This window comes from Phocoena sinus, chromosome 9 (genome assembly GCF_008692025.1).
Source record: "Phocoena sinus isolate mPhoSin1 chromosome 9, mPhoSin1.pri, whole genome shotgun sequence".
NCBI classification, from domain to species: domain Eukaryota; kingdom Metazoa; phylum Chordata; class Mammalia; order Artiodactyla; family Phocoenidae; genus Phocoena; species Phocoena sinus.
Window position 1 is genome coordinate 51,524,795 of NC_045771.1, and position 24,924 is coordinate 51,549,718.

The 24,924-nt window shown below is 42.7% G+C and overlaps 1 protein-coding gene across 1 annotated transcript in view; it reads left to right on the forward strand.

Moving 5' to 3' along the window:
- Positions 1-24,924, forward strand: part of GSDME (gasdermin E) — a 148,551-nt gene that overhangs the window by 98,522 nt on the left and 25,105 nt on the right. Inside the window, 6 exon segments of the mRNA XM_032642746.1 lie at positions 3,855-4,019; positions 5,971-6,098; positions 6,814-7,009; positions 17,737-17,810; positions 21,027-21,212; positions 21,214-21,283. Of these exon segments, the coding sequence (XP_032498637.1) occupies positions 3,855-4,019; positions 5,971-6,098; positions 6,814-7,009; positions 17,737-17,810; positions 21,027-21,212; positions 21,214-21,261 (797 nt within the window). The 3' untranslated portion in view covers positions 21,262-21,283.

A 24,924-nucleotide genomic window follows, 5' to 3' on the forward strand; every position in this document is an offset into this window, starting at 1 on the left:
TTCCAGGCACGTTGTGTCCAGCCTTGCTTCTCATCACCAGCGCCTCCCAACACAGTGATCCAGCCAGGGTTAACCCACCGTCCGGGAACCCTCCACTCTTGCTTATCGTGAGACTCTGGAGTGTGCTCCCTGCCTCTTGGCCCAGCTAATTCCTACCAGGCTTTTGGGGGCTACTTAGACACTGCTTCGTCCAAGAATCCTTTTCTGCTTCTTTCTCCACACCTGCCACTCTGGATTCAGTGACCTGTCCGCCTCTTCCACTCATATCACACTTACTGTCAAGGCCTAGGTTGTGGTCCTGTTGAATCTCTGGCTCCTTGCAGTGCCTGATGCTGCGAAGAGTGAAGGAGCTGGCAGTGCCTTCAAGGGGGGCTGGGCATATGTGTAAAGGAAGAGTGGTGCTGGGGTCTTGGACTCCCAAAATATGGTTGGGGGGCCCCACAGGGCTATTGGCAGGATTTGAGGCTGTGTTAATGGTCACGGTCCTTGTCCTTGGGGAGCTTTCCCTGGGGGTCAGTTCACGCTTATCCACCTCCGTGCCTGGTGCATAGGGTGGAGCGAGCCAGGGGCATCCTGGATGACTTAGGAGTGTGGGTGGGTCGTCGGGTGAGTAAACGAAAGCTTGTTTTCTTTGTCTTTAGACAGCCGTCCTGTCTTTATGGATGTCATCAGTGTCCATGGCAATTGAAAACACGTGCTAATGCCCATGCCTTTCACGTCATGCAAGTACTAGGCCCAGCCATATTCTCATTCCATAGCCTGTACACAAATTATTAAATAGAAGCATAAGATGAACCCTCATTCTTTTAAAGACATTTTTATTGGAGTAGAGTTGATTTACAATGTTGTGTTAGTTTCAGGTGTACAGCAAAGTGATTCAGTTATACATATATCCACTCTTTTATTTTTTTATTTTTTTAACTTTAAATATCCACTCTTTTAAATTCTTTTCCCATATAGGCCATTACAGAGCACTGAGTAGAGTTCCCTGTGCTATACAGCAGGTCCTTATTAGCTGTCTATTTTATATATAGTAGTGTGTATATGTCAATGCCAGTCTCCCAGTTTATCCCTCCCCTCTTCCCCCCTGGTAACCATAAGATTGTTTTCTACATCTCTAACTCTACTTCAGTTTTGTAATCTTTCCAGATTCCACATATAAGCAATATCATAGATATTTGTTCTCTGACTTCACTCAGTATGACAATCTCTAGGTCCATCCATGTTGCTGCAAATGGTATTATTTCATTATTTTTTATGGCTGAGTTATATTGCATTGTATATATGTACCACATCTTCTTTATCCATTCCTCTGTTGATGGGCATTTAGGTTGCTTCCACATCTCGGCTATTGTAAGTAGTGCTGCAGTGAACATTGGAGTGCATGTATCTCTTTGAATTGTGGTTTTCTCTGGGTATATGCCCAGAAGTGTGATTGCTGGATCATATGGTAATTCTATTTTTAGTTTTCTAAGGAACATCCATACTGTTCTCCATAGTGGCTGTATCAATTTACATTCCCACCAACAGTGCAAGAGGGTTCCCTTTTCTCCACACCCTCTCAGAATTTATTGTTTGTAGACTTTCTGATGATGGCCATTCTGACTGGTGTGAGGTGGTGCCTCATTGTAGTTTTGATTTGCATTCCTTTAATAATTAGCAATATTGAGCATCTTTTCGTGTGCTTTTTGGCCCTCTGTCTTCTTTGGAGAAATGTCTGTTTAGTTCTAATGCCTATTTTTTGATTGGATTGTTTTGTTGTTGAGTTGTATGAGCTATTTGTGTATTTTGGAGATTAATCCCTTGTTGGTCGCTTCATTTGCAAATATTTTCTCCCATCCTGGCGTTGTCTTTTCCTTTTGTTTATGGTTTCCTTTGCTGCGCAAAAGCTTTTGAGTTTAATTAGGTGCCATTTGTTTTCTTTTTGTTTTTATTTTCATTACTGTAGGAGGTGGGTCAGGAGAACCCTCATTCTTTTTTTTTTTTTTTTTTTTACATCTTTATTGGAGTATAATTGCTTTACAATGGTATGTTAGTTTCTGCTTTATAAAAAAGTGAATCAGTTATACATATACATATGTTCCCATATCTCTTCCCTCTTGCGTCTCCCTCCCTCCCACCCTCCCTATCCCACCCCTCCAGGCGGTTCTTGTGCTCTGTGGCTGCTTCCCACTAGCTATCTACCTTATGTTTGGTAGTATATATATGTCCATGCCTCTCGCTTTGTCACAGCTCACCCTTCCCCCTCCCCATATCCTCAAGTCCATTCTCTAGTAGGTCTGCGTCTTTATTCCTGTCTTACCCCTAGGTTCTTCATGATATTTTTTTTCTTAAATTCCATATATATGTGTTAGCATACGGTATTTGTCTTTCTCTTTCTGACTTACTTCATTCTGTATGAAAGACTCTAGGTCTATCCACCTCATTACAAATAGCTCAATTTCGTTTCTTTTTATGGCTAATATTCCACTGTATATATGTGCCACATCTTCTTTATCCATTCATCCGATGATGGACACTTAGGTTGTTTCCATCTCTGGGCTATTGTAAATAGAGCTGCAATGAACATTTTGGTACATGACTCTTTTTGAATTATGGTTTTCTCAGGTTATGTCCAGTAGTGGGATTGCTGGGTCATATGGTAGTTCTGTTTGTAGTTTAAGGAACCTCCATACTGTTCTCCACAGTGGCTGTATCAATTTACATCCCCTCCAACAGTGCAAGAGGGAGAACCCTCATTCTTGAGTTCACACAATTTTTACTTAGCAAGGACACACTATTGCTTTTTTTTTTTTTTTTTTTTTTTTTTGCGGTACGCGGGCCTCTCACTGCTGTGGCCTCTCCCATTGCGGAGCACAGTCTCCGGACACACAGGCTCAGCGGCCATGGCTCACTGGCCCAGCCGCTCCGCGGCATGTGGGATCTTCCCGGACCAGGACACGAACCCATGTCCCTTGCATCGGCAGGCGGACTCTCAACCACCGCGCCACCAGGGAAGCCCCAGACTGTTGCATTTTTACCTACAACTTAGTTACTTTAGTTGGGCCCTTAAATATGGAAGTATTTAAGTGGCATTTCTTTTTATAATTTTTAAAAACTTTTTATTATGGAAAATTACACACATGTTCAGAACTACAGATAGTAATATAGTGAACCCCATGTACCTATCATCCAGCTTCAATAACTAGGGCAGTGCATGTTTCATCTATAACTTTCCCACCTCTCTCCACCGCTACTCAATTGTTTTGAAGCAAATTGTAGGCATTACATTATTTTGTCTATAAATATTGAAATATCTCTAAAAGATAAGGCTTTAAAAAAAAGACTTGTCTCTTCACACAGATTCATATAGAATATATTCTTTTGTGTATGGATTTTCCTCTCAACACGTTTATAAGGTTCATTCATATAATTGCAGAAAATAGTTTATTAATGAAGAATAACTGACTCTCCAAGAGCCACGTAGCCACTTGTGCACCTAAATATATTGTCAATAATTCTGTATCAGTTCAGTCAAATCAGATTTATCAATCAAATTCCAATGTTCTCAGTTAAATATGGTGGGTTGTTTGTTGGAGTTGGTTTGTTCCAGTCAGGCTAAGGAAGTACTTCTGATGTTTGAAAGGTTGCTTCCTGCCTGTTCACAAGAACCTTATGTTAAGAGCAACCATTTCTCCTGTATTTGTAGGAAGTGGCTGAGTTTTGGTCAAGTAGCATAATGTGTAGGAAGTGGGTGTATGAGGAAGAGGGTGGACACATCCCCCTGCCCTGCTTGATTTAGGTAAAGCCAGGTCTGGGATGTGCCAACAAGGCTGACCCTAATGCCCAGCTTGTCCTTTTCCCCCACGTTACAGAATTCTGCCTCCTGCAAGGCAAGCACGGGGGCTTCGAGCACGAGAGGAGAAGTGACTCTGCCTTCCTGGACCTCCTGCCCTTACGAGAGTTTGCGTTCTGGGACACGCCAGATGCTGGGCAAGGGCTGCCTGCCTCAGATGGGCCACTGAGTGTTTTAAAACAAGGTATTGCCAGCAGGCTGGGGCATGGTGAGCTGCTGGGTAATTGAGTGCCGTACCCCAGGAGGGGATGTGCCCTTCAGAAGCGGTGACTCCTTAGTGACTTCATGGAAAACATTTGAGGACAGACAGGACGGTGCCTGAATCAGTTCTAGTTCACTCATCAGGACTCACCCTGGACAGATCTTAGGGAACCTCAGGTCTTGGATGGCCTGTTTTAAGGAAGGGGTAGGAGGCTGAGGAGGGGAAGAGTTAGGGGCCTAACATTTTCTTTCATCTGAACCACAGGAGTCTTGCTGACTACCAGGAAGAGCTAGTCAGCAGCAAGGAGAGAGAACCCAAGTTTTGCATTTGTTTCATTTATTCCAGGCTTCATTGCCAAGACAGGCAGCGCTTCGTTAGCATCGCAAGATGCTCTCTTGGAGGCCCTTATCCACGTGGCATGAAGCCGTGTGATGCCAAGGCATCCAGCGAGGAGGAGGGCAGTACCTGTGACTTGCCTGCAACAATTCCTTTCGCTCCCCACAGCATTCTGTGCTTTTTAAAAAAGTTTCTTGTAGTGGGTAGGGCAGGAATTAGTAGGAGTGCAGTATATACTGGAAGAGGAGATGGGCAAGGAAAAAGAGAAACGAATAATTAAGAGCTTAGGGAAAAAGAGCTAGAACCAGCTCAGAATATCTCTGGCTTGGAGGGTAAGAGGAGAGACTCATCAGTGGGGCTTCAACAAGTCCCAAACCAGAATATAGATGCTTTTGTTTCTGTAGCAAAAATATCAATGTTGACAGAATTGGCAGTGAAGGTCCAGTCTTAAGGCTTTCCCATCTAATGCAGGGCTGCAGGCCCCCTCACGGTAATTGGGTGTGATTTTCAGCTGCCACTTAAGCGATGTCAGTGTCCCGGGTTAGAATCACATCAGCAGCCTTGAACTGCACTACAGGAAGTGACACGACAGGCTGAGCTTTCTTATAATTTCCTTACCCACCAGTCCACCCTGTCAGTTGGTCATTCCAGGCAGCCTGGCATGGAGTGGGGAGGCTGGGTAGTTTAGGCAGGAGTAGGGTGGGCGCCCGCCTCTGTGCACTTGGACCCTAGACCAGCCAGGATGGCCCTTCTCTCCAGGCTGGGGCTGGCAAGGAACTAATTGTGTTTACAGAGCAGTTTTTGAGTATAACTGTTGTCTGGAATTTGACATCAGCGGAGGGTGCATTTATGTATTGGTCTGCATCCCTGTATAGGAAAGCTTTGGTTTATCAAATCTTGTTTTTAAATTGCCACTGGGCTTAATTCACTAGAAACTTTTGATTATCTTAAAATGAAAACGGAAGATTTTAAGGGGAGAGGCTCAAGCATCCTGAAGAGGACGTTAGTAATCCAGCTGGGATTCTAACCCATTCTCCAGGACGGGTGAAGAAGAATGGAGAAAGTGGAATATCTGTGTTTGCCCAGTGAAAATTGTGCCAGCCCCTTGAAAAGCATGCATTTAATATTAAAGGATACAAAATCTGTAGTGTATTAGAAAGATATGAAAAAGAATGTATTTTGGAATTTGCACCATGACTCTGAAGGTTTGTAAAAGTCCTGATGTTCAGTAATTCAGCCTTGATAATTTAATAATTCTAAATGACTTTTCCAGAAAATAATTGATTAGACTTAATGTTTAGTGAGTCAGCAGGAAACTAAAAGTCTGAAACAAAACCCAGCTTCCCTCTTCTCTGTTTTTTGTCTCTTTCTGTCTCCCCTCCCTCTCTTCCCTTCCTTCCTTCTTTCTTCCTTTAGTAGTTTGGTTAGTAAAAAACATGCAGGGTGGTATTTCACGCGTCCTTTATTTCTGAGTTCCAAGACTGCAGCTGGACGTGTTTATGAAAGAACAGAGGACAATTAGCTATAAAAAGCAAGAGTTACTGGTCCTCGTTCTGAGATAAGTCACGAGACTGGGTATGTTCTGCTGCTTTCACAGCCACTCTGTTCTTGGAGAGGAATTTCCATCCCTTTGTGGAGCTGCCAAAGCAGCAACAGAGAGCTCTGAATGACGTCCTCCAGGCGGTCCTGTTTGATGAAGAATTACTCTTGGTTCTGGAGCAAGTGGTAAGACCGGAGACATCTCAAGGTAGCGTCTTCGCGTGGTTTTCTGGAGATGTGGATGGGCTAGATCTCTTGGGATAAGGCCTTGAGCTGGGATAAAATGGTGTTTAAAATTTCCCCACCTCCTTTTAACCCTAAAGCTTCTTTTTTTTCTTATTCCCAGGTCCTTAGTTTTCTAACTGCAGAAAGGTAGTCGATGTGATGAATAGAAGGGTGTATTAGTTTCCTAGGGCTGCTCTAACAAATGACCACAAACTCCAATTTACTCTCTTAACAATTCTGGAGGCCACAAGTCTGAAGTCAAGGTGTCATTAGGGCCATGCTTCCCCACAGGCTCTAGGAGAGAATCTTTTTTTGCCTCCTCCAGCTTCTGGTGGCTCCTGGCATTCCTTGGCTTGTGGCCACATTGCTCAAATCTCTACTCTGTCTTCACATGGCCATCTCCTTTCCTGTCTCTTAAGGGACACCCACCATTGGATTCAGGGCCCACCCCAATCCAGGATGATCTCGAGATCCCTACCTAAATTACATCTGCAAGGATGCCAGATAAGGTCTCATTCTGAAGCTCCAGGTGGACCTATATTTGGGGGACCACTCTCCATCTCACTACAAGGGTTGTGTGTCATGGGGCAGAGGCCTGTGTTGTGCCCAGCTTGGCCTGTGGCTTTACTAGATCTGTCTCTCTTCTCTTCCCTGTCCCCCCCCCCTCCCCCCACAGTGTGAGGACATAGTCAGCAGCCTGTCACCCTCATTGGCGGTGCTGGGGAAGCTGAAGCCTTCACAGTAGCGGGACCTCGTGGCCTTCCTGCGGCTAGTGGGGTACAGTGTGCAGGGCGAGTGTCCAGGCCCAGAGGATGTGGTCCACAACCAGAAACTCCTTTCTACGGCCTACTTCTTGGTCAGTGCGCTAGCAGGTATGGAAAAAAAAAAGGGGAAGAAATGCTGTTGCCTTGAAATGACTTTGCTTACTTTGTGGACGATTTGGTACATAAGGTTCCCTCCCTTTCAAGCGGTGCAGGGATGATAGGCAGTGGAAGACTGAGGAAGTTAACAGGATTGCCGTGAAGTCACGGACTTGAGTATGAAGGAGGCCTGTCTGCTGCCAGCCTCCCCCAGTGCCTTGGAGAGAGGGCTTCCCTTTCCGCCCCCAGCGAGGGCTGTCTGGGGGCACACGCCCCCACCAACACAGGAAATCAGTTTCCCCAGACACAGCCGGTGATGCACGCTCGCTGCTGCAACGCTGAGTGGCGATGGCTTGCACTTGGCACCTGCTCTCCCCCGCAGTGTCTCGTTCCTTCTCATCCTCTTGTTCCTCTTTGCAAACTTTCGGCTCTACCCCAAGTGCAGCACTGTGGCCATTAGGGCAGGGAGGCTGCGGAGAGCACCCCAGTGCACTAGGTTGCTGGGCCCAGCAGCTCCACAACTTCCACACGCATCCTGGCCATCCAGTTATTATTGAGCAGCGGACGCCGCCCTGACACTTCTTTGCCAACTCCCATCCGGAACGCACCTTGCCAGAGGGTCTGTGGTACCAAAGGTAGTCATCCTGTATGAGGAAGCTGGGCTTTCGCTTCCTTCTCAGAAAGGCAAGACCTGGCAAGGCAGCCCAGTCTTAGTCCCCACAACTTCCCTTCAAGGTGACGTTAGTCAGGGCACTGAGCTCCTGATACATTCAGAGTTCCTCCCCAGTGCCACAGGGGAACAAAGGCCCAGGAGTCTCCAGTTTTTAAACAATCAGAGCAAATGCCTCTCCCAGCTCCATATGCCAATGAATGTACGCTCTATGCCTTATTCCAAGTCACGGGTAAACATTTTGACTGGGATAGGACATAAGACAGAGCCCTGTGGAACTCCACTGGAGACCTTTTCCCAGTGTTAATTGGTATATCAGAGAGTTTAATTACAGGCATTCTATCAGGAGCTAATCTACAGGCCAGAGTTCTCTAGCTTGCAAGAAGCCCTTTCTTCACATACCCTATTACCTACTGAAATTTTTTTTTCAACATCTTTACTGGAGTATAATTGCTTTACAGTGGTGTGTGAGTTTCTGCTTTACAACAAAGTGAATCAGTTATACATACGCATATGTTCCCATATCTCTTCCCTCTTGCGTCTCCCTCCCTCCCACCCTCCCACCCTCCCTATCCCACCTATCCCACCCCTCTAGGTGGTCACAAAGCACCGAGCTGATCTCCCTGTGCTATGCGGCTACTTCCCACTAGCCATCTGTTTTAATCTCAATAGGCTGGACCAGTGATGTCAAATATGTAACACATGGCCAACACTGTGAATGCACCACAGTCCCTTTTTTCCTGAGCCTGGACACAGCCTCATTCTCTGCAGCCTTGCACACAGGCAGCCACTTGCGGTTGGCACATAACATGAGACTTAACCTGCTGTGTCTGAGCTGGAAGCTCAGGGATAGTGAGATCTTTAAGTGCAGCTGAAAATATCTGCAGCCTGTTTCTAAGCCAGCGGTGCTCTTCTGCATCTTTCTGAACTGAGATCTCATTTATGTGTCGGTCACTGTGGAGGTCGGATTGGTGTAAGCTCTTTCACTAATGCTCTTGTTTATTCTTGGCCCTTCTGAGTTGACTTTTTCCTCCTACAACAGTCTTCTCTTAGAATCTGGGAAAGGTGCTAGAACAGGAAATGGCCCCTTTTTGAGGCCTGTTTCCAGCTTTCTAAGTAATAACACTAGTTTTTTCTATAGCATTTACTTTTTTAAAAAAACAATTGAGATATAATTGACACGTATATACATTAATTTCAGGTGTACAACAAAATGATTCGATATTTGAATATATGTCTCCTAACTGTGTATGCATCACCATACATAGTTAAAAGTTTTCATCACAAGAAAAATAAACTTTATAAGATCTACTCTTAGCAACTCTCAAATATACAGTACAGTATTAACTCTAGTCACCATCCTGCACATTACATACCCGTGACTTTTTTTATAGCTGGAAGTCTGTACTTTTTAACCGTCTTCACCCATTTTACCCACCCATATACATTTTACCCCCCCCACCCCTCCCAATCTGCTCTGTGAGCCCTTTTTTATTTTAAGACTCCGTATATAAGTGAGATCATATGTTGTCTTTCTCTGTCTGACTTATCTCACTCAGCATAATGCCCTCAAGGTCCATCCATGGTGTCACAAATGGCAAGATTTCTTTTTTTTTTTTTTTACTGATTAATAATATTCCTCTGTGTGTGTACCACATATTCTTTATCCATTCATCCATTGGTAGACACTTAGGTTGCCTCCCTATCTTAGCTTTTGTAAGTAATGCTGCAGTGAACATGGGGGTGCATCTTTTCAAGTCAGTGTTTTCGTTTTCTTTGGATAAATACCTAGGAGTGGAATTGCTGGATTCAATTATGGTAGTAAGACTTAATTTTTTGAGTAGCCTTAAAAAATTCTCACCAACAGTGCACAAGCGTTCCCTTTTTTCACATCCTTGCCAACACTTGTTATTTCCTGTCTTTTTGATAATAGCCATTCTAACAGATGTGAGGTCATACCTCAGTGTGGTTTTGATTTTAATTTCCCTGATGATGAGTGATGTTGAGTACCTTTTCATGTACCTATTAGCCACCTGTGTCTTCTTTGGAAAACTGTCTATTCAGATGTTCTGCCCTTTTTAAAAAAAATTTATTATTTATTTATTTTTGGCTGCGTTGGGTCTTCATTGCTGCACGCAGGCTTTCTCTAGCTGTGGCGAGTGGGCTTCTCATTGCAGTGGTTTCTCTTGTTGTGGAACACGGGCTCTAGGGTGTGCAGACTTCAGTAGTTGTGGCACACGGGCTCAGTAGTTGTGGCTCGCGGGCTCTAGAGCGCAGGCTCTGTAGTTGTGGCGCATGGGCTTAGCTGCTCCGTGGCATGTGGGATCTTCCTGGACCAGGGCTCGAACCCATGTCCCCTGCACTGGCAGGCAGATTCCACTGTGCTGCCAGGGAAGCCCCTTCTGCCCATTTTTAAATTGGAATTTTTTTTTTTGCTATTGAGTTGTTGTATGAGTTTTTTATATGGATATAAAATTTTGGATATTAACCCCTTATCAGATATATGATTTACAAATATTTCTTTCCCCATCAATAGGCTGCCTTTTCATTTTGTTGATTTCCTTTGTTGTGCAGAAGATTTTTAGTTTGATGTAGTTTCACTTGTTTATTTTTGCTTTTGTTGCCATTGCCTTTGGTATGAAATCCAAAAAAATCATTGCCAAGACTGATGTCAAGGAGCTTATTTACTGCCTGTGTTTTCTTCTAATTTTATGGTTTCAGATCTTATGTTTAAATCTTTGATCCATTTTGAGTTAGTTTTTCTGTATGGTGTAAGATAGTGGTCCCGTTTTCCCAGCACCATTTATTGAAGACTGTTCTTTCTCCATTGTATATTCTTGGCTCCTTTGTTGTAAATTAATTGACAATATATGCATGGGATCATTTCTGGGCTCTCTATTTTGTTCCACTGATCGATGTGTCTGTTTCTATGCCAATACAATACTATTTTGATTAATGTAGCTTTATAATATAATTTGAAATCAGGGCGTGTGGTATCGCCAGCTTTGTTCTTCTTTCTCAAGATTGCTTTGGCTCTTCAGAATCTTTTATAGTTTTAAACAAATTTTATAATTGTTTGTTCTATTTCTGTGAAAAATGCCATTGGAATTCTGATAGCGGTTGCACTGAATCTGTAGCTTGGGTAGTATGAACATTGTAGCAGTATTCTCCCAATTCATGAACATGAAATATCTTTCCAGTTATTTGTGTCTTCTTCAATTTCTTTCATCAGTGTCCTATAGTTTTCAGTGTACAGGTCTTTTACCTCCACGGTTAAATTGATTCCAAGGTATTTTATTCTTTTTGAGGCAGTTGTAAATTGGATTGTTTTCTTAATTTCCTTTTCTGATAGTTTGTTATTAGTGTATAGAAATGCAACAGATTTTTGTATTTTGATTTTGATACTGCAACTTTACTGACTTTATTCGTGCTAACAGTTTTTTGTTATTTAGGGTTTTTTCTATATATAATATCATGTCATGTGCAAATAGGGACAGCTTTACTTCTTCCTTTCCGACTTGGATGCCTTTTGTTTTCTCTTCTTGCTTAACTGTTCTGGCCAGGACTTCCAATACTATGTTGAATAAAAGTGGTGAGTGGGCTTCCTTGTCTTGTTTCTGACCTTAGAGGAAAAGCTTTCAGTTTTTTACCACTGAGTATGATGTTAGCTGTGGACTTGTCATATCTGACCTTTATTATGTTGAGGTATGTTCCCTCTTTACCCACTTTGTTGAGAGTTTTTATCATAAATGGATGATGAGTTTTGTCAAGTGCTTTTTCTGTGTCTATTGAGATGATCATATGATTTTTATCCTTCCTTTTGTTAATATGGTGTATCACATTGATTTGCAGATGTTGAACTGTCCTTGCATCTCTGGACTAAAATCCCATTTGATCATGATGTATGATCCTTTTAATGTATTGTTGAATTTGGTTTGCTAATATTTTGTTGAGGATTTTTGCATCTACGTTCATCAGGGATGTTGGTCTGTAATTTTCTTGTGGTGTCCTTGTCTGATTTTGGTATCAGGGTAATGCTGGCCTCATTATAAAATAAGTTTGGAAGTGTTCCTTCCTCTTATTTTTTGGAAGAATTTGAGAAGGATTGGTTTCAATTCTTTAAATGTACGCAGAATTCACCAGTGAAACCATCCTGGTCCTTGACTTTTGTTTGTTGGGAGATTTTTGATTACTGATTCAGTCTACTTAGAAAATCCGAAAAGACTGATTACTACTATTTCTTCCTGATTCAGTCCTGGCGGATTGTATGCTTCTAGGAATTTATTAATTTCTTCTAGGTTGTCCAATGTTTTGGCATATAATTATTCATAGTACCCTCTTATGATCTCTTATATTTCTGGGGTATCAGTTGTAACATCTCCACTTTCATTTCTTTTTTTTTTTGCGGTACGCGGGCCTCTCCCGCCACGGAGCACAGGCTCCGGACGCGCAGGCCCAGCGGCCATGGCTCACGGGCCCAGCCGCTCCGCGGCATGTGGGATCCTCCCAGACCGGGGCACGAACACGCGTCCCCTGCATTGGCAGGCGGACTCTCAACCACTGCGTCACCAGGGAAGCCCTCCACTTTCATTTCTGATTTTTTAATTTATTTTTTAAACATATTTATTGGAGTATAATTGCTTTACAATGTTGTTAGTTTCTGCTCTATAACAAAGTGAATCAGCTATACGCACACATATATCCCCATATGCCCTCCCTCTTGCATCTCCCTCCCACCCTCCCTATCCCACCCCTCTAGGTGGTCACAGAGCACTGAGCTGATCTCCCTGTGCTATGCGGCTGCTTCCCACTAGCTATCTATTTTACGTTCTTTTTTTTCTTGGCAAGTCTAGCTAAAGGTTTGTTAGTTTTCTTTATCTTTTCAAAGAACCAGCTATTAGTTTCATTGATTTTTTTTTCTCTTATCAGTCTGCATTTCATTTAATTTCCACTCTGATCTTTATGATTTCCTTCCTTCTACTAACTCTGGGTTTCATTTGTTCTGTTTTTTTGAGGTATAAAGTTAGGTTGTTTGAGAGTTTTCTTATTTCCTGAGGTAGCCATTTATTGCTGTGAGCTTTCCTCTTAGAACTGGCTTTGCTGCATCCCATACATGTTGATATGTTGTATTTCCATTTTCATTTGTCTAAAGGTATTTTTGATTTTTCTATTGATTTCTTCTTTGACATATTGTTCAGTAGCACATTGTTTAATCTCCACATATTTTGACTTCCAGTTTTCTTGTAATTGATTTCTACTTTTATACCATTGTGGTTGGGAAAAATGCTTGATATGATTTCAGTCTTCTTAAATTTATTAAGACTTGTTTTGTGGCCTATAAAATATGACCTATCCTGGAGAATGTTCCATGTGTGCTTGAGAAGAATGTATGCCCTTTTCCTTTTGTATGGAATGTGCTCCATGTATCTGTTAAATCCATCTGATCTAATGTGTCATTTAAGGCCACTATTTCTTATTGGTTTTCTCTCTGGATGATCTATCCATTGATCAAAGTGGAGTATTAAAAGTCCCCTACTCTTATTGTGTTGCTATTTCTCTTTTTAGGTCTATTTTCTTTATATATTTAGGTGCTCCTATGTTGGGTGCATAAATATTTAAAAGTGTTATATCCTCTTGTTGGATTGACCCCTTTATCATTATGTAATGCCCTTCTTTGTCTCTTATTACAGTCTTAATTTTAAGTCTATTTACTGCAGATATAAAGAAAGCCTATATAACCCCAGCTTTCTTTTGGTTTCTATTTGCATGGAGTATGTTTCCATCCCTTCATTTTCAGTCTGTGTATGTCCTTGCATCTGAAATGAGTCTCCTGTAGGCAACATAATGGTCTTTAAAAAAAAAAAAAAAAATTTTCCATTCAGCTACTCCATCTTTTGACTGGAGAACTTAGTCCAATTACATTTAAAGTTATTATTGATAGATATGTACTTATTGCCATTTTATTAATTACTTTGTGGCTCTTTGGTAGTTCTTTGTTCCTTTCTTCTCTTGCTCTCCTCCTTTGTGATTTTCTCTAGTGGTATGCTTAGATTGCTTTCTCTTTACTCTTTTGTGTATCTGCTATAGGTTTTTAATTTGTGGTTACCATGAGGATTACATACCAACTTAAAATAGACGGTTATAAATACCTGTTGGTAACAACTTAAGTTTGAACGCATTCTAAGGCTCTCCTTTTTTACTCTCCCCCTCCTGCCATTTTATGGTTTTGATGTCACAAATTATATCTTTTTATCTTGCATACCCCTTAACAAATTATTGTAGTTATAGTTATTTTTTTTTTACTAATTTTGTCTTTTAATCTCGTACTAGTTTTGTGATTAATCTGCCCTTACAACATCATTCTGAATTTTACTATATATTTACCTTTTCCAGTGAGATTTATATTTTCATGTGTTTTCCTATTACTATTTCATTTCAGGTTAAACAAGTTCCTTTTACATTTCTTGTAAGGCTCATCTAGTGGTGATGAATTCCTTCAGCTTTTGCTTGTCTGGAAAATTCTCTCCCCTACAATTCTGAATGACAACTTTGTCAGGTAGTCTTGGTTGCAAGTTTTTTTCGTTTGGTACTTTCACTATATCATACCACTCCCTTCTCGGCTGCAAAGTTTCTGCTGAAAAATCGAATCTGCTGATAGCCATGTAGGTGGGGTTCCCTTGTGTGTAACAAGTTGTTTTTCTCTTGCTGCTTTTAAGATTCTCTCCTTGTCTTTAACTTTTGACATATTAATGTGTTGTGGTGTGGGTCTCTTTGGGTTCCTCTTATTTGGAACCTCCAGTCTGGGTTTCTTGGGTCCGAGTGTCTGTTTCCTTCCCCAGGTTAGGGAAGTTTTCAGCCCCTTTCTCTCTTCTTCTGGGATCCGTATAGTGCAAATGTTGGTCTGCTTGATGTTGTAGCATGGTTTAAGCTGTGTTCACTTTTTTTCACCTTTTTCTTCTTGCTGCTCTGATTGGGTGAGTTTCATTGCCTTCTCTTTGAATTCAATGATCATCTGCTTCGTCTAGTCTGTGGTTGAACCCCTCTAGTGTGTGTTTTGGTTCATTTATTGTATTCTTCATCTCTGTGACTTCTATTTGTTCCTTTCCTATATTTTCTCTTTCTTTGTTGAAGCTCTCACTGTGTTCATCCATTCTTCCCCAAGCTTATTAAGCATTTTTATGATATTTTGAACTCTTTAGCAGGCAAATAAATCATTTATATGCTTTTCATTCAGGACCTTTTCTGAGCTTTTATCTTGTTCCTCTGTTTGGAACATATTTCTCTGTTTCTTCATTTTCCTTGACACTCTGTGTTTGTTTCCATGCAGAAGGTAAAGTAGTCTCCTCTCATGCGAGGGAGTGGCCTCATGTAAGAGAGGAGGACCTTATTCAACCTCACCCTAGCTCTTTGTTGTCTCTCAAACCTTTGTGATTGTCCACGCAGCCTATTTTTAGTGGCTCCCAATAGCCGAGGGTTTGTCAACACCTGTCAGTGCCCCAAAGAGGATCTCAGTCAGCACCTAGATTTAGGCTGATTAGAAGCCAGAGCTTCATGCAGCAGCTTTTAAAGTATACAAGTATATATAGACCACAGTGTAAATTCTGCTAGCCAGTAGAGCCAGGTGACCTAGAAGTGTCACTGGGTGGCAGTCACAGAAATCACAAGCCAGACGATTGTATAAGCTCCTTTCCAGGAGATACCAACAACCTGGAATGAGGCAGATGGAGAGCACCAAGGTAGCATCCATTGGCCTCTGTTCCGAGAGCAGACCCCTAGACGTATGTCAAACCAGAAGCTTGCCCCTCAGGCCGAGCAACTGGGCCTCTTTCACAGAAAGACTAGGGGTGTGTTTCAGTTTGCTGTCTGACAGTGCCTTGGGGGTGGTAGCTGGCCAAGAACAGTCTCATTGTTACAGTCCCAAGGGACCCAGGAACGCAAGCCCTGCTGGCCATGAGAGCCAGACGATCAAGGGGTGTTTCCTGGGTGGCAGCCACAAAAACAAGGGCACCAGAGATGTGTCACAGCCCTTCTCTGGGAAATATTGGTGCTTTGAAGTGTGGCAGAGGAAGGGTGCAAAGATGGTGTCTAATGGCCTCGGTCCCCAGAGAGTATACCAGCAGGTCCCTAGGTGCGTGTTAAATTACACGCCTACCCTCAGGCCGATGCTTTATGATAACGAGCCTCTTTCATAGAGAGTATGGGGGTTTTTCAAACAGCTGCTTCTGTGCTGGGTCCTAGGGGTGGGTAAGTCCCGTGCAAGCCCTTTAAGAATGATTTCTCAGTTCACTATAGGCATATGGGTTTTTTTTCCTTGTTCACCTGATGTATGGGAGTTGCTCAGGTAGTTTTGGGTTTCTTCAGCGGAAACTGTCCCATATGTCGCTGTAGATTCAGTTTGTCTGTGGAAGGAGGTGAGTTCTGGATCTTCTTACGGTGCCATCTTGAACCGCCCTCCTCCTGTTTGTTTAAAGCACTTCAGTCTCAATATCTAGCCCATCTCCTGGAACACTTCCCCTACTATTTTGTGACCTTAAGCATGAACTTCCCAGGTTTCATTTGTGAAATAGTTAGAATATGAAAGATCAAAAGAAATCATTTCAATTCCAGAAACACTGAAGAAGCCTCTACTGTGTTTTAGGCACTGCTAGATGCTGAGGTAGGAGAAAATCATCATCCCCACCCTCAAGGGAACTACAGTCAAGCAGTGAAATTAGGTGGTAAGCGCTGTAAAGTAGAGCTGTGTCCCTAGCACCATGCTCAAGGTAGTGAATGACCACTGAGTAACATGGAAGTAAAGTATTTCCAAGAATAAGGGATGATGACGATTACATGGGACTTGGGAGTCACCTGAGAAGTGAGGAATGGACACATGAACGGGTGAGATGACTTGTGATGGTAGCTCAGCCAGGACCTCATGTCCCAGGGGACTTTGTCCTGGCCCTTCACAGCCCTGTGGATCTTTCCACAAGGCCCCATACCTTTACCATCTTCATCTTCCTGATTTGGGAGCCGGGCCTCCTTGAGGATCTGTTGAAAACGGTGGGGACTCTCTGGAGACAAAAGCACATTTGAACGCCATTTAGGCTCAGACCTCGGGGCTGCCCCATCCCCCTAGCAGCCTTCTGCTCTTGGGAGAAGGCCGTGTTTCGTTGTGCTCTGTTGGGCCACAGCCTCAGCGACACACTGCCATTTATATAAATAAGGCTTCTAATTAATGCAGGAGATGGGGGGGGCGGTTCATGAGTGTTCCCTGCGCCAGATGATGGAGCAGACGATTCTTTTCTCTTTTGCCTTTTCAGTGCAAAGATTGTATCCCAAGGGATTGGGTCCTTTTAGCAACTGCATCTGTTCTACCTTGGGAGGTATTTAAAACTGGTTTTGACTAACACTGATCTGGATTTCCTTTTCCTGGGGCTTGGCAGGACCCTTCTGGGGGCAGCCCCCAGCCTTATACAGCTCTGTGCCAATGCTCTCTGCCACTGGTGCTCTTATGTTGAGCTAGCTGTGGGCCAGGGGGCCCTGCACAGTCCTGGGCTCAGGAGGTCTGCTGTGCCACCCCTTGACTAGACCACATTATATCTTTCTCCCCCAAATGATTAGTGACCTAGGTATAACCCTTTATAGTTTACATAGTTCTCTGACATAGGCAGAGAAAAAAAATCTATAGTATGCAAATGAGGAACCTTGCTGAGAGAGGTATACCCAAGGTCGCTCCCAAATATTTAGTGGCGCTCAAACATAGCTCTTCTGTCACCAAACCCCAGGTTCTTTCTACTTTTCTATGCTGATTCATTTTTCCCTGAGTCTGCACCGTTCTTTCTGATTGGCAAATTGCATGTAAGAACTATCCTCTGCTGAACACACAGAGCTGGTTACCTGGTCCCTACATCTATCTTCTGAAAGGCCTTTGCTGCCGGTTTAGCCCCATTCATTCATTTATTCTACAGTTACTGAGCATATCCTCTGCCTGACTGATATAGGATATATAAATTAGGTACAGCTCGGGGGCTGGCTCTGTTTCCATGGGTGCTTTTTGATGGTGACTGATTTTTTTTTTTTCCTCCTGCAGAAATGCCAGATAACGCAGCAGGTCTGCTGGGCACTTGTTGTAAGCTCCAGATTATTCCTACACTGTGCCATCTGGTAAGAACCTCCCAGAGAGGACCTGGGGATGGGCAGGAACAGGGAAGTGATGAGGAGATGGACACCTAACAGCTGATAAAACTCGCTAGGCTTTCTCATCCACAACAGCCCTTCAGAATAGGTTAAAACAGGTATTATTAATCTCTCTCTTTTTTACACCCTGCCCACGTCACACACCCCATAGGAAGGCTAAGGATCAGAGGGATAGGAGTTATTTGAAGAACTTGCTAGCAGGGCTAGGACTCAAACCTTATATTTATACTCCAAATCTCATGATTTTTGCATTTTTTGGAGAGAATTTTGGCCAAGGCTTGGTGCAGTGTTGCAGGGAAGGGGCCCGACACCACACTATTTGCAATGGCAGTTCTGTGGCTGGACCAGTTTGATTCAGCTCTGCATCAAATTTAACAGGGGAGGTATTCAAGAGGACTGCTTTGTCTCAGGGAGACATTTCATTTTCTCCTAGGAATATCATTAGCTTCATGCCCTCAGGAAATGCCATGGCAAGAGCAAGAGCTAGGTAATGATGAGCTTAGCCCTGAAAGTCAAGGTTAAGCTTTTCCTTTTTAAATTACAAACTGGGTCATCAATAGAAGGGACCCTCAGTAGGCTGGGGCAGCTCCTCTGTTGTAGCTTCTGCAGGTGTTGCTCAGCCTAGGGCAGAGAAGCAGAGGATACCCGGCTATGTTATTTTGAGGCCTGGTTACTAAGGGCTGAGGCCAGCATGCTATGTAGACCCGAAGGACCAAAGCTCAGAGCTCTGCTCCCAGATCTGGGAAGCAGGTATTGGGGTAGACTGCCTAGATAGGACCCTGCAGTTCGTTATGCATCTACTCTGGGAACTTTGAGCACTGTGGTTAGTGCCTTTGGTACTTCTTGGCGTAGCAAAGACATCCAGAGACTGCAGCAAGGCTTCATTCCAAGGAGCAGTTTAGATGTCATTCACAACCGAGAGCAGATTCTACCTGTGCAGAGGAATGCTGTGTTCTTGTACTTTGACCATAAAAACTGAACTACTTGAAAATGAGCCAGCATGCCACTGTGGTGCCGCCAGCTGAGGGTAAAGGCTGATGGTGCAGTTTGGTTATGGAAACAATATCTATCATTATCTAATTGTCTGCAATGACAGTAACTCTTTCTAGCTTAGCTCCCTTTTGCAGCAATTAAGTATTTAATCCCAAGTCAGCCCTCACCATGTATTTACAAAGTCATTAATTGCATTCAGGAAGTATATAAAAAAGAAAATACTGCCGAGACTGCATTAGCTAACTCCCTCCCTCTCCCAACCAGCTCACAGTTAGTTGTCATCTTCCCTGTAGGTCTGCTCTAGGATTTGATCTTTGGGTTGCTTCCAAGTTCTGCTCTGTTGGTGTTCTGGGAGTAGCCATTAGGACGCACTTGGAGTCCCAGCACAGCTGGTATTCTACCTTGGTGCAAAACTACCCACCCACAGAGTCATCTGTTTGCCTTTGTGGGCTGCTCAACATAAAGAAGTAATTTTTCTTTATGTGAAGACACTCAGGAAGGTCTTTAATCTCCCCTAGAGCTCATAACAACGTTTGTTAGGACCGCAAGGCTTCTGCCTCCTGAAGGAATCTGGGTATCTTATGTTTCCTATAGGTATTTACTTAGAGCAGGGTACAGAAATCTCCTTGCATGCCTGTCTTGTCTTGTCTGGTGGCCAGAGTCACTTTGAGAGGCTTGCTGAAGGGCTTTTGAAAGAACAGCGTCGGATACACTAACAAACACATTTGCGAACTGGTGAAAGAGCTGGTAAGAAAGTGAGAATCATCTGGAGGGAATGTTAATTTCACACATCCCCCCCCCCCCCCTTTGGGTGACTGTAATCTCTCATACTGAGAAGTGCCTCTGGGCACTTGGGGTTGGCAGATGTTCAGAGAAGAAGGCAGGATGTTGCTGGGTGCTTCTCCACCAGACCCAGGACACAGCCCACTGTGCTGCATCAGTGGAGCTCATTCTTAAATCACCGGATGTGGTGCTCATGCTTAAAGAAGCAGGCCAGATCCACTCCCTAAAGCATCATCTACAATTTACAGTCTAGGCCACGTGGTAACCGGAAACCTGTGGTTACACTGTGTGAGTTGCATTGGGTGAATCTACAAGGTGTAGATTTGTAAGGCTGATTTTGATAACAGACACACAAGTTCCTTTATATGCAAATGGGTGCTGCCCTTCAGCCCCTGGGGCAAGTTGCTTATTACTTTTAGTAAGAAAGATTCTTTTGGATTCCCTTCAGATTCAGTTAAAATTCATGCATACCTTATAAGGCTTCATTTTTTATTTTAAATTTTACTTTCTACATTATTAATCTGATCTGAGTGCCTGTTTAAAATTCAAATCTACTGGCAAATTTGTAATTACTAAAGATTAAAAACAACTGTGTCAGAGGCACTGCTCAAGACCCTAAAAGCAAAGTTTCACAGGTTCTGAGCAGTTGCAATTAGAGCAGTGTTTGATGTGACCTCTCTGAAGAACTAACGTTCAACTGAGGGTCGATGTTCTAGGCAGGGTATAAGGTAAGCACAACGGACCAGGTCCCTGCTCTCCTGGGCAGCTTAGGTTTTAATAAACAGGGAATGTCAGGAAGATAATTTCAGATACAGCAAGCATATGAAGACAATAAAATAATGTAATCGTGGCTGGGATATGGGGGTAGCAAGTGGCTCGATGGAGAGAGGATTAGGAAAGGCCCTTCTGATGTAGCATTTCAACCGACAGCTCGGAGATGAGAAGGAAAGTTCTCTGGGGAACTCTGGAGGAAGGATGTCGCAGGTGGAAGGAAGAGCTTAAGGCAAGAAGCATCACTAAATAAACCATGGTACTTACCTTTGAGGAGTTGATGCAAACGTGTAAGACATTCTAATAGGTGAATTAAAATTAAAAAAAACAAACCTTACGTACTGCGTGTATAAGAAAGTTATATGCTGACCTTTCTAATCTACTGGAGTTGTTGGATCCAGTAGCAGATACAGTTCAGAGAGTAGGGATTGGGTCAGAGGACTCCAGGCGAAGTGGAGGTCCTGGCCTGGGCCAAATATATCCTGTTACAGCCTAAGGGTTTTCCCTGCTCTATTTGGGGAATGTAAACAACTTAATTTTTCCCCCATAATTAGTTATAAGTGCTAACATTATTATCCAATGGTGTGTATTTTCTATAACCTTTTTTGGTGGATATGTTTACATGTGTCATTTCAGCTCCATGCTCTGTCTGATGATGCTGTGTCTGATCTTGAAGACCCAGTCTCGGCTCCACTGAGAGATACAGAAAGGTTTGGGATCGCGCAGCGTCTGTTTGCCTCCGCTGACATTAACCTGGAGAGACTGCAGCCTCCTGTGAAAGTCGCCACCCGGAAGGCCCCTAACGTTCTCCCGCGGATTCTTTATGTATATAAGCCTGAGTGGACTCTGTGCTTTGGGCAGGGCACAGTAACAGTGTCACATGTGGATTACAGGTACACCTTGTTTTATTGCACTTTGCAGATAATGCTTTTTTTTTTTTTTTTTTTTACAAATTGAGGGTCTGTGACAACCCTGAGTCGAGCAAGTCTATCGGTGCCATTTTTCCAACAGCATTTGCTCACTGTTGTCTGTGTCACATTTTGGTAATTCTCCCGGTATTTCAGACTTTTTCATTATTATTATATTTGTCGTGGTGACCTTTGATGATACTACTGCAAAAAGACTACAACTCGGCTCAGATGATGGTTAGCATTTTTTAGCAATAAAGTATTTTAAAATTAAGGTATACATTGTTTAGACATAATGCTATTGTACACATAATAGACTATATAAGATAGTATGAACATAAGTTTTATATGCACTGGAAAACCAAGAAATTTGTGTGACTCGCTTTACTGCAGTGGTCTGCAACCAAGTCCCCAGTATCTCTGAGGTCTGCCTCTACGTGTTATCAGCCAAGCCTGGGTATTTCTCAGCGTCATTAAGATACTGCCTTTGGGGCTTAGATCACCACGTTAAAGGTTGATCTAGGAGATGAACTTACGGAACAGTTTAATAAGTGGTGACTTTTTGCCTATGAATCGCCTCAAATTTAGCCACCAGGTACTCTGTGTACAGTGCCTTTTTCATAGGAGATCCTCTTGTGCTGGTAACCCAGTGTCCGACTTAGACCCCAGCACATGAAGAGCTGGCGGAGGGTTGAGAATTGTAAGCCAGAGTACATTCAGGTCTTTTCTCTGCAGAAAAATGGGTCTATCTAGTTCCCACTTCGTGTTAAAAACAGATGAGGCTGATGCTTTGATCCAAAAATTTGTGAATGCTGTGGGGAGGAATTTCTCTTCATAGAAGGCTCCATTTTGAATGTGCTGTATGCTATGCACTGACTGATTAATTGAAAAACGAACTGTAAATGCCACTAGAGTAGAGTACAGAGGTTATTGTTTAGCAGAAGACTCTAACAGCAGGACACTGTTCCTTAGGGTCAAGCTCTCTCCATTTTGACTTTGCTGTGCTTTGATGAATGTACCAGTCCTATGTCTAGAGCAATGTGTGGATTTCCCATGCATTCTGGATGTTGAATTTGTAAAATACTACATTTTGTATCAAAGGAAACTTTGAATTGTATATATTTCTCTTCTTCATTCTGCTTTCATATCCTTCTCCTATTAATAGCCTGGACTGTCTCTTGAGTGCTCCTGATGCCACTGGGGCTCTGAAGCCACTTCTGCTTTCCCTTAGCAAGAAGCTGCTGAGACCTACTGCTAGAATTTCTTACTTTAGGAGCAGGAGGGCAAGCAGTTGTTAGAGAGAAACATTCTGTGTTACTCAGTACCTGTTTTTCACCTCAGCATCACTTACTTATTCCCTTTCTGCACTTGAGATTTTAATGAATGTTTAATAATAAGGAAGAAGACAAAATTATAAGAAAAGGACACAGAGTGGTGGCAACAACGTAGAAAATAATAAGCACCTTATTCACAAATTGGAAAGAACATTCAAAAGTTAGGATAGTTGTGTTAAGATGGTGGTACTATACATGCCTCTTGTCTGGTTTTCTGAAATAAGTATAAAGAACATACTGCAGACAGAATGTGTGATAGGAATCTACTTGTGTGAAAAACAGATACATGTATCACAATGCATGGGAACCCTCATTTAAGAGTTCACAAGAAACAGGAAAGGATTTAGAGGTTGGGGCGCAAGAGGCACTGGGGGGAGTGGTTCACCCTTCTATTCCTGTTACAATTTTGTACGTCTTAAAAATAACAAAAAACCCAAAACATCGAAAACTAAAGATAGGCTTAAGACAGAAAGAAAAGATGCCATCATCTAAGCAAGTGCTGGAAGTTTGGGTTATATCAAAGACTGGCCAGTTATCTTGCTGGACTGTGTTTTAGACATTAGCTATTGAGAAAGATATAGCCAGAAGCAGCCGCATTGCACAGGGAGATCAGTTCGGTGCTTTGTGTCCACCTAGAGGGGTGGGATAGGGAGGGTAGGAGGGAGACGCAAGAGGGAAGGGATATGTATACATATAGCTGGTTCCCTTTGTTATACAGCAGAAACTAACACAACATTGTAAAGCAATTATACTCCAATAAAGATGTTGAAAAGAAAAAGATACACCTTATGCTGCTACAGCAGACCCCCACTGGGATCTGGTGGGTGAGGTAGTAAGTAGTGCTGGACTCCAGTGAGGGTGAGACTGGGCCTCCAAAAGGTTCTTCTAACTAACTAGCTTTCTCATCATTAAATATTAATTTTAAATGTATGTTTATTTACTGCTTGAGAACCATACTTCTTTTAATAATTAGATTTGGAAACAAGTTCTAGTATCCCAGAACACCTAGAAAACAGTAAATACAGTAGTACTTCCTAGAATAGAACAACCACCTTAACTCAGATGTTTCCACAACCACTTTTGTTTCATAAATGGATATAGGAAGAAATGCTGACATGATTAGCTGGTGTGGTTTGGCCTGATAATGGCCCCTAAAATGTGTTCATGACCTAATAAATCCCTAGAACCTGGCAAACGGAGACTTTACAGGTGTTTTTAGGTTGTGGACCTTGAGATGGACAGATTATTCTGGATTATCTGGGTGGAGCCTTAAAAGAAAGAAGCCAGAAGGGTCAGTGAGAGAGGGATTTGGCCAAAGAAAATGCAGGAAAGATGAGGCATGAGAAGAATTCAGTGCTGTCACTGGCTCTCAAGACAGAGGGGGCCAGTTCAAGGACAAGAGAGCAGTCGGTGAGACAGCCAGCAAGGAAGGGGACTTCGGTTCTACAACTGCATGGAACTGGAGTCCACCAACAACATGCAAGAGCCTGGACGCAGATTCTCCTCCAGACCTGCAGGTAAGAGCCAGGGCCTGGGAGACAACTTCACTTTAGCCTGGTGAAACTTGTGTTGGACTTCAGACCTACAGAACTGAGATGATAAGTTTGTATTTTAAGCTGCTGAGTTTGTGGTAATTTGTTACTGCAGTGATAGAAAACTAACAGGTAGTATAAGATGGAAGAATGAACCACACACAGTTGGACCCTTGAACAAACATGAATTTGAACTGCACAGGTCCACTTATATGGGGATTTTTTTTCAATAAACACTACAGTACTATACAATCCACAGATGGATGACTTTACTTAAAACCTATTTTTTTTGGAATATAGGTGAAAAACTCTTTGACATAAAGCATAACAATATTTTCTTGGATCAGTCCCCCAAGGCTAAAGAAATAAAAGCAAGCATAAGCAAATGGGACTGAGTTAAACTTAAAAGCTTTTGCACAGCAAATGAAAACCATCAACAAAACAAAAAGGCAGCCTATGGAATGGGAGAAAATATTTGCAAATGAGGCTGCCGACAAGGGGTTAATATCCAAAATATACAAACAGCTCATACAACTCAATCATAGAAAAAAACCAATCAAAAAATGGACAGAAGACTTGAATAGATATTTTCCCAAAGAAGATATAGGGATGGCCAACAGGCACATGAAAAGATGCTCAACACTGCTAGTTATTAGAAAAATGCAAATCAAACCCACAATGAAGTATCACCTCAAACTGGTCAGAATGGCTATTATCAAAAAGCCTACAGTAACAAATGTTGGAGAGGATGTGGAGAAAA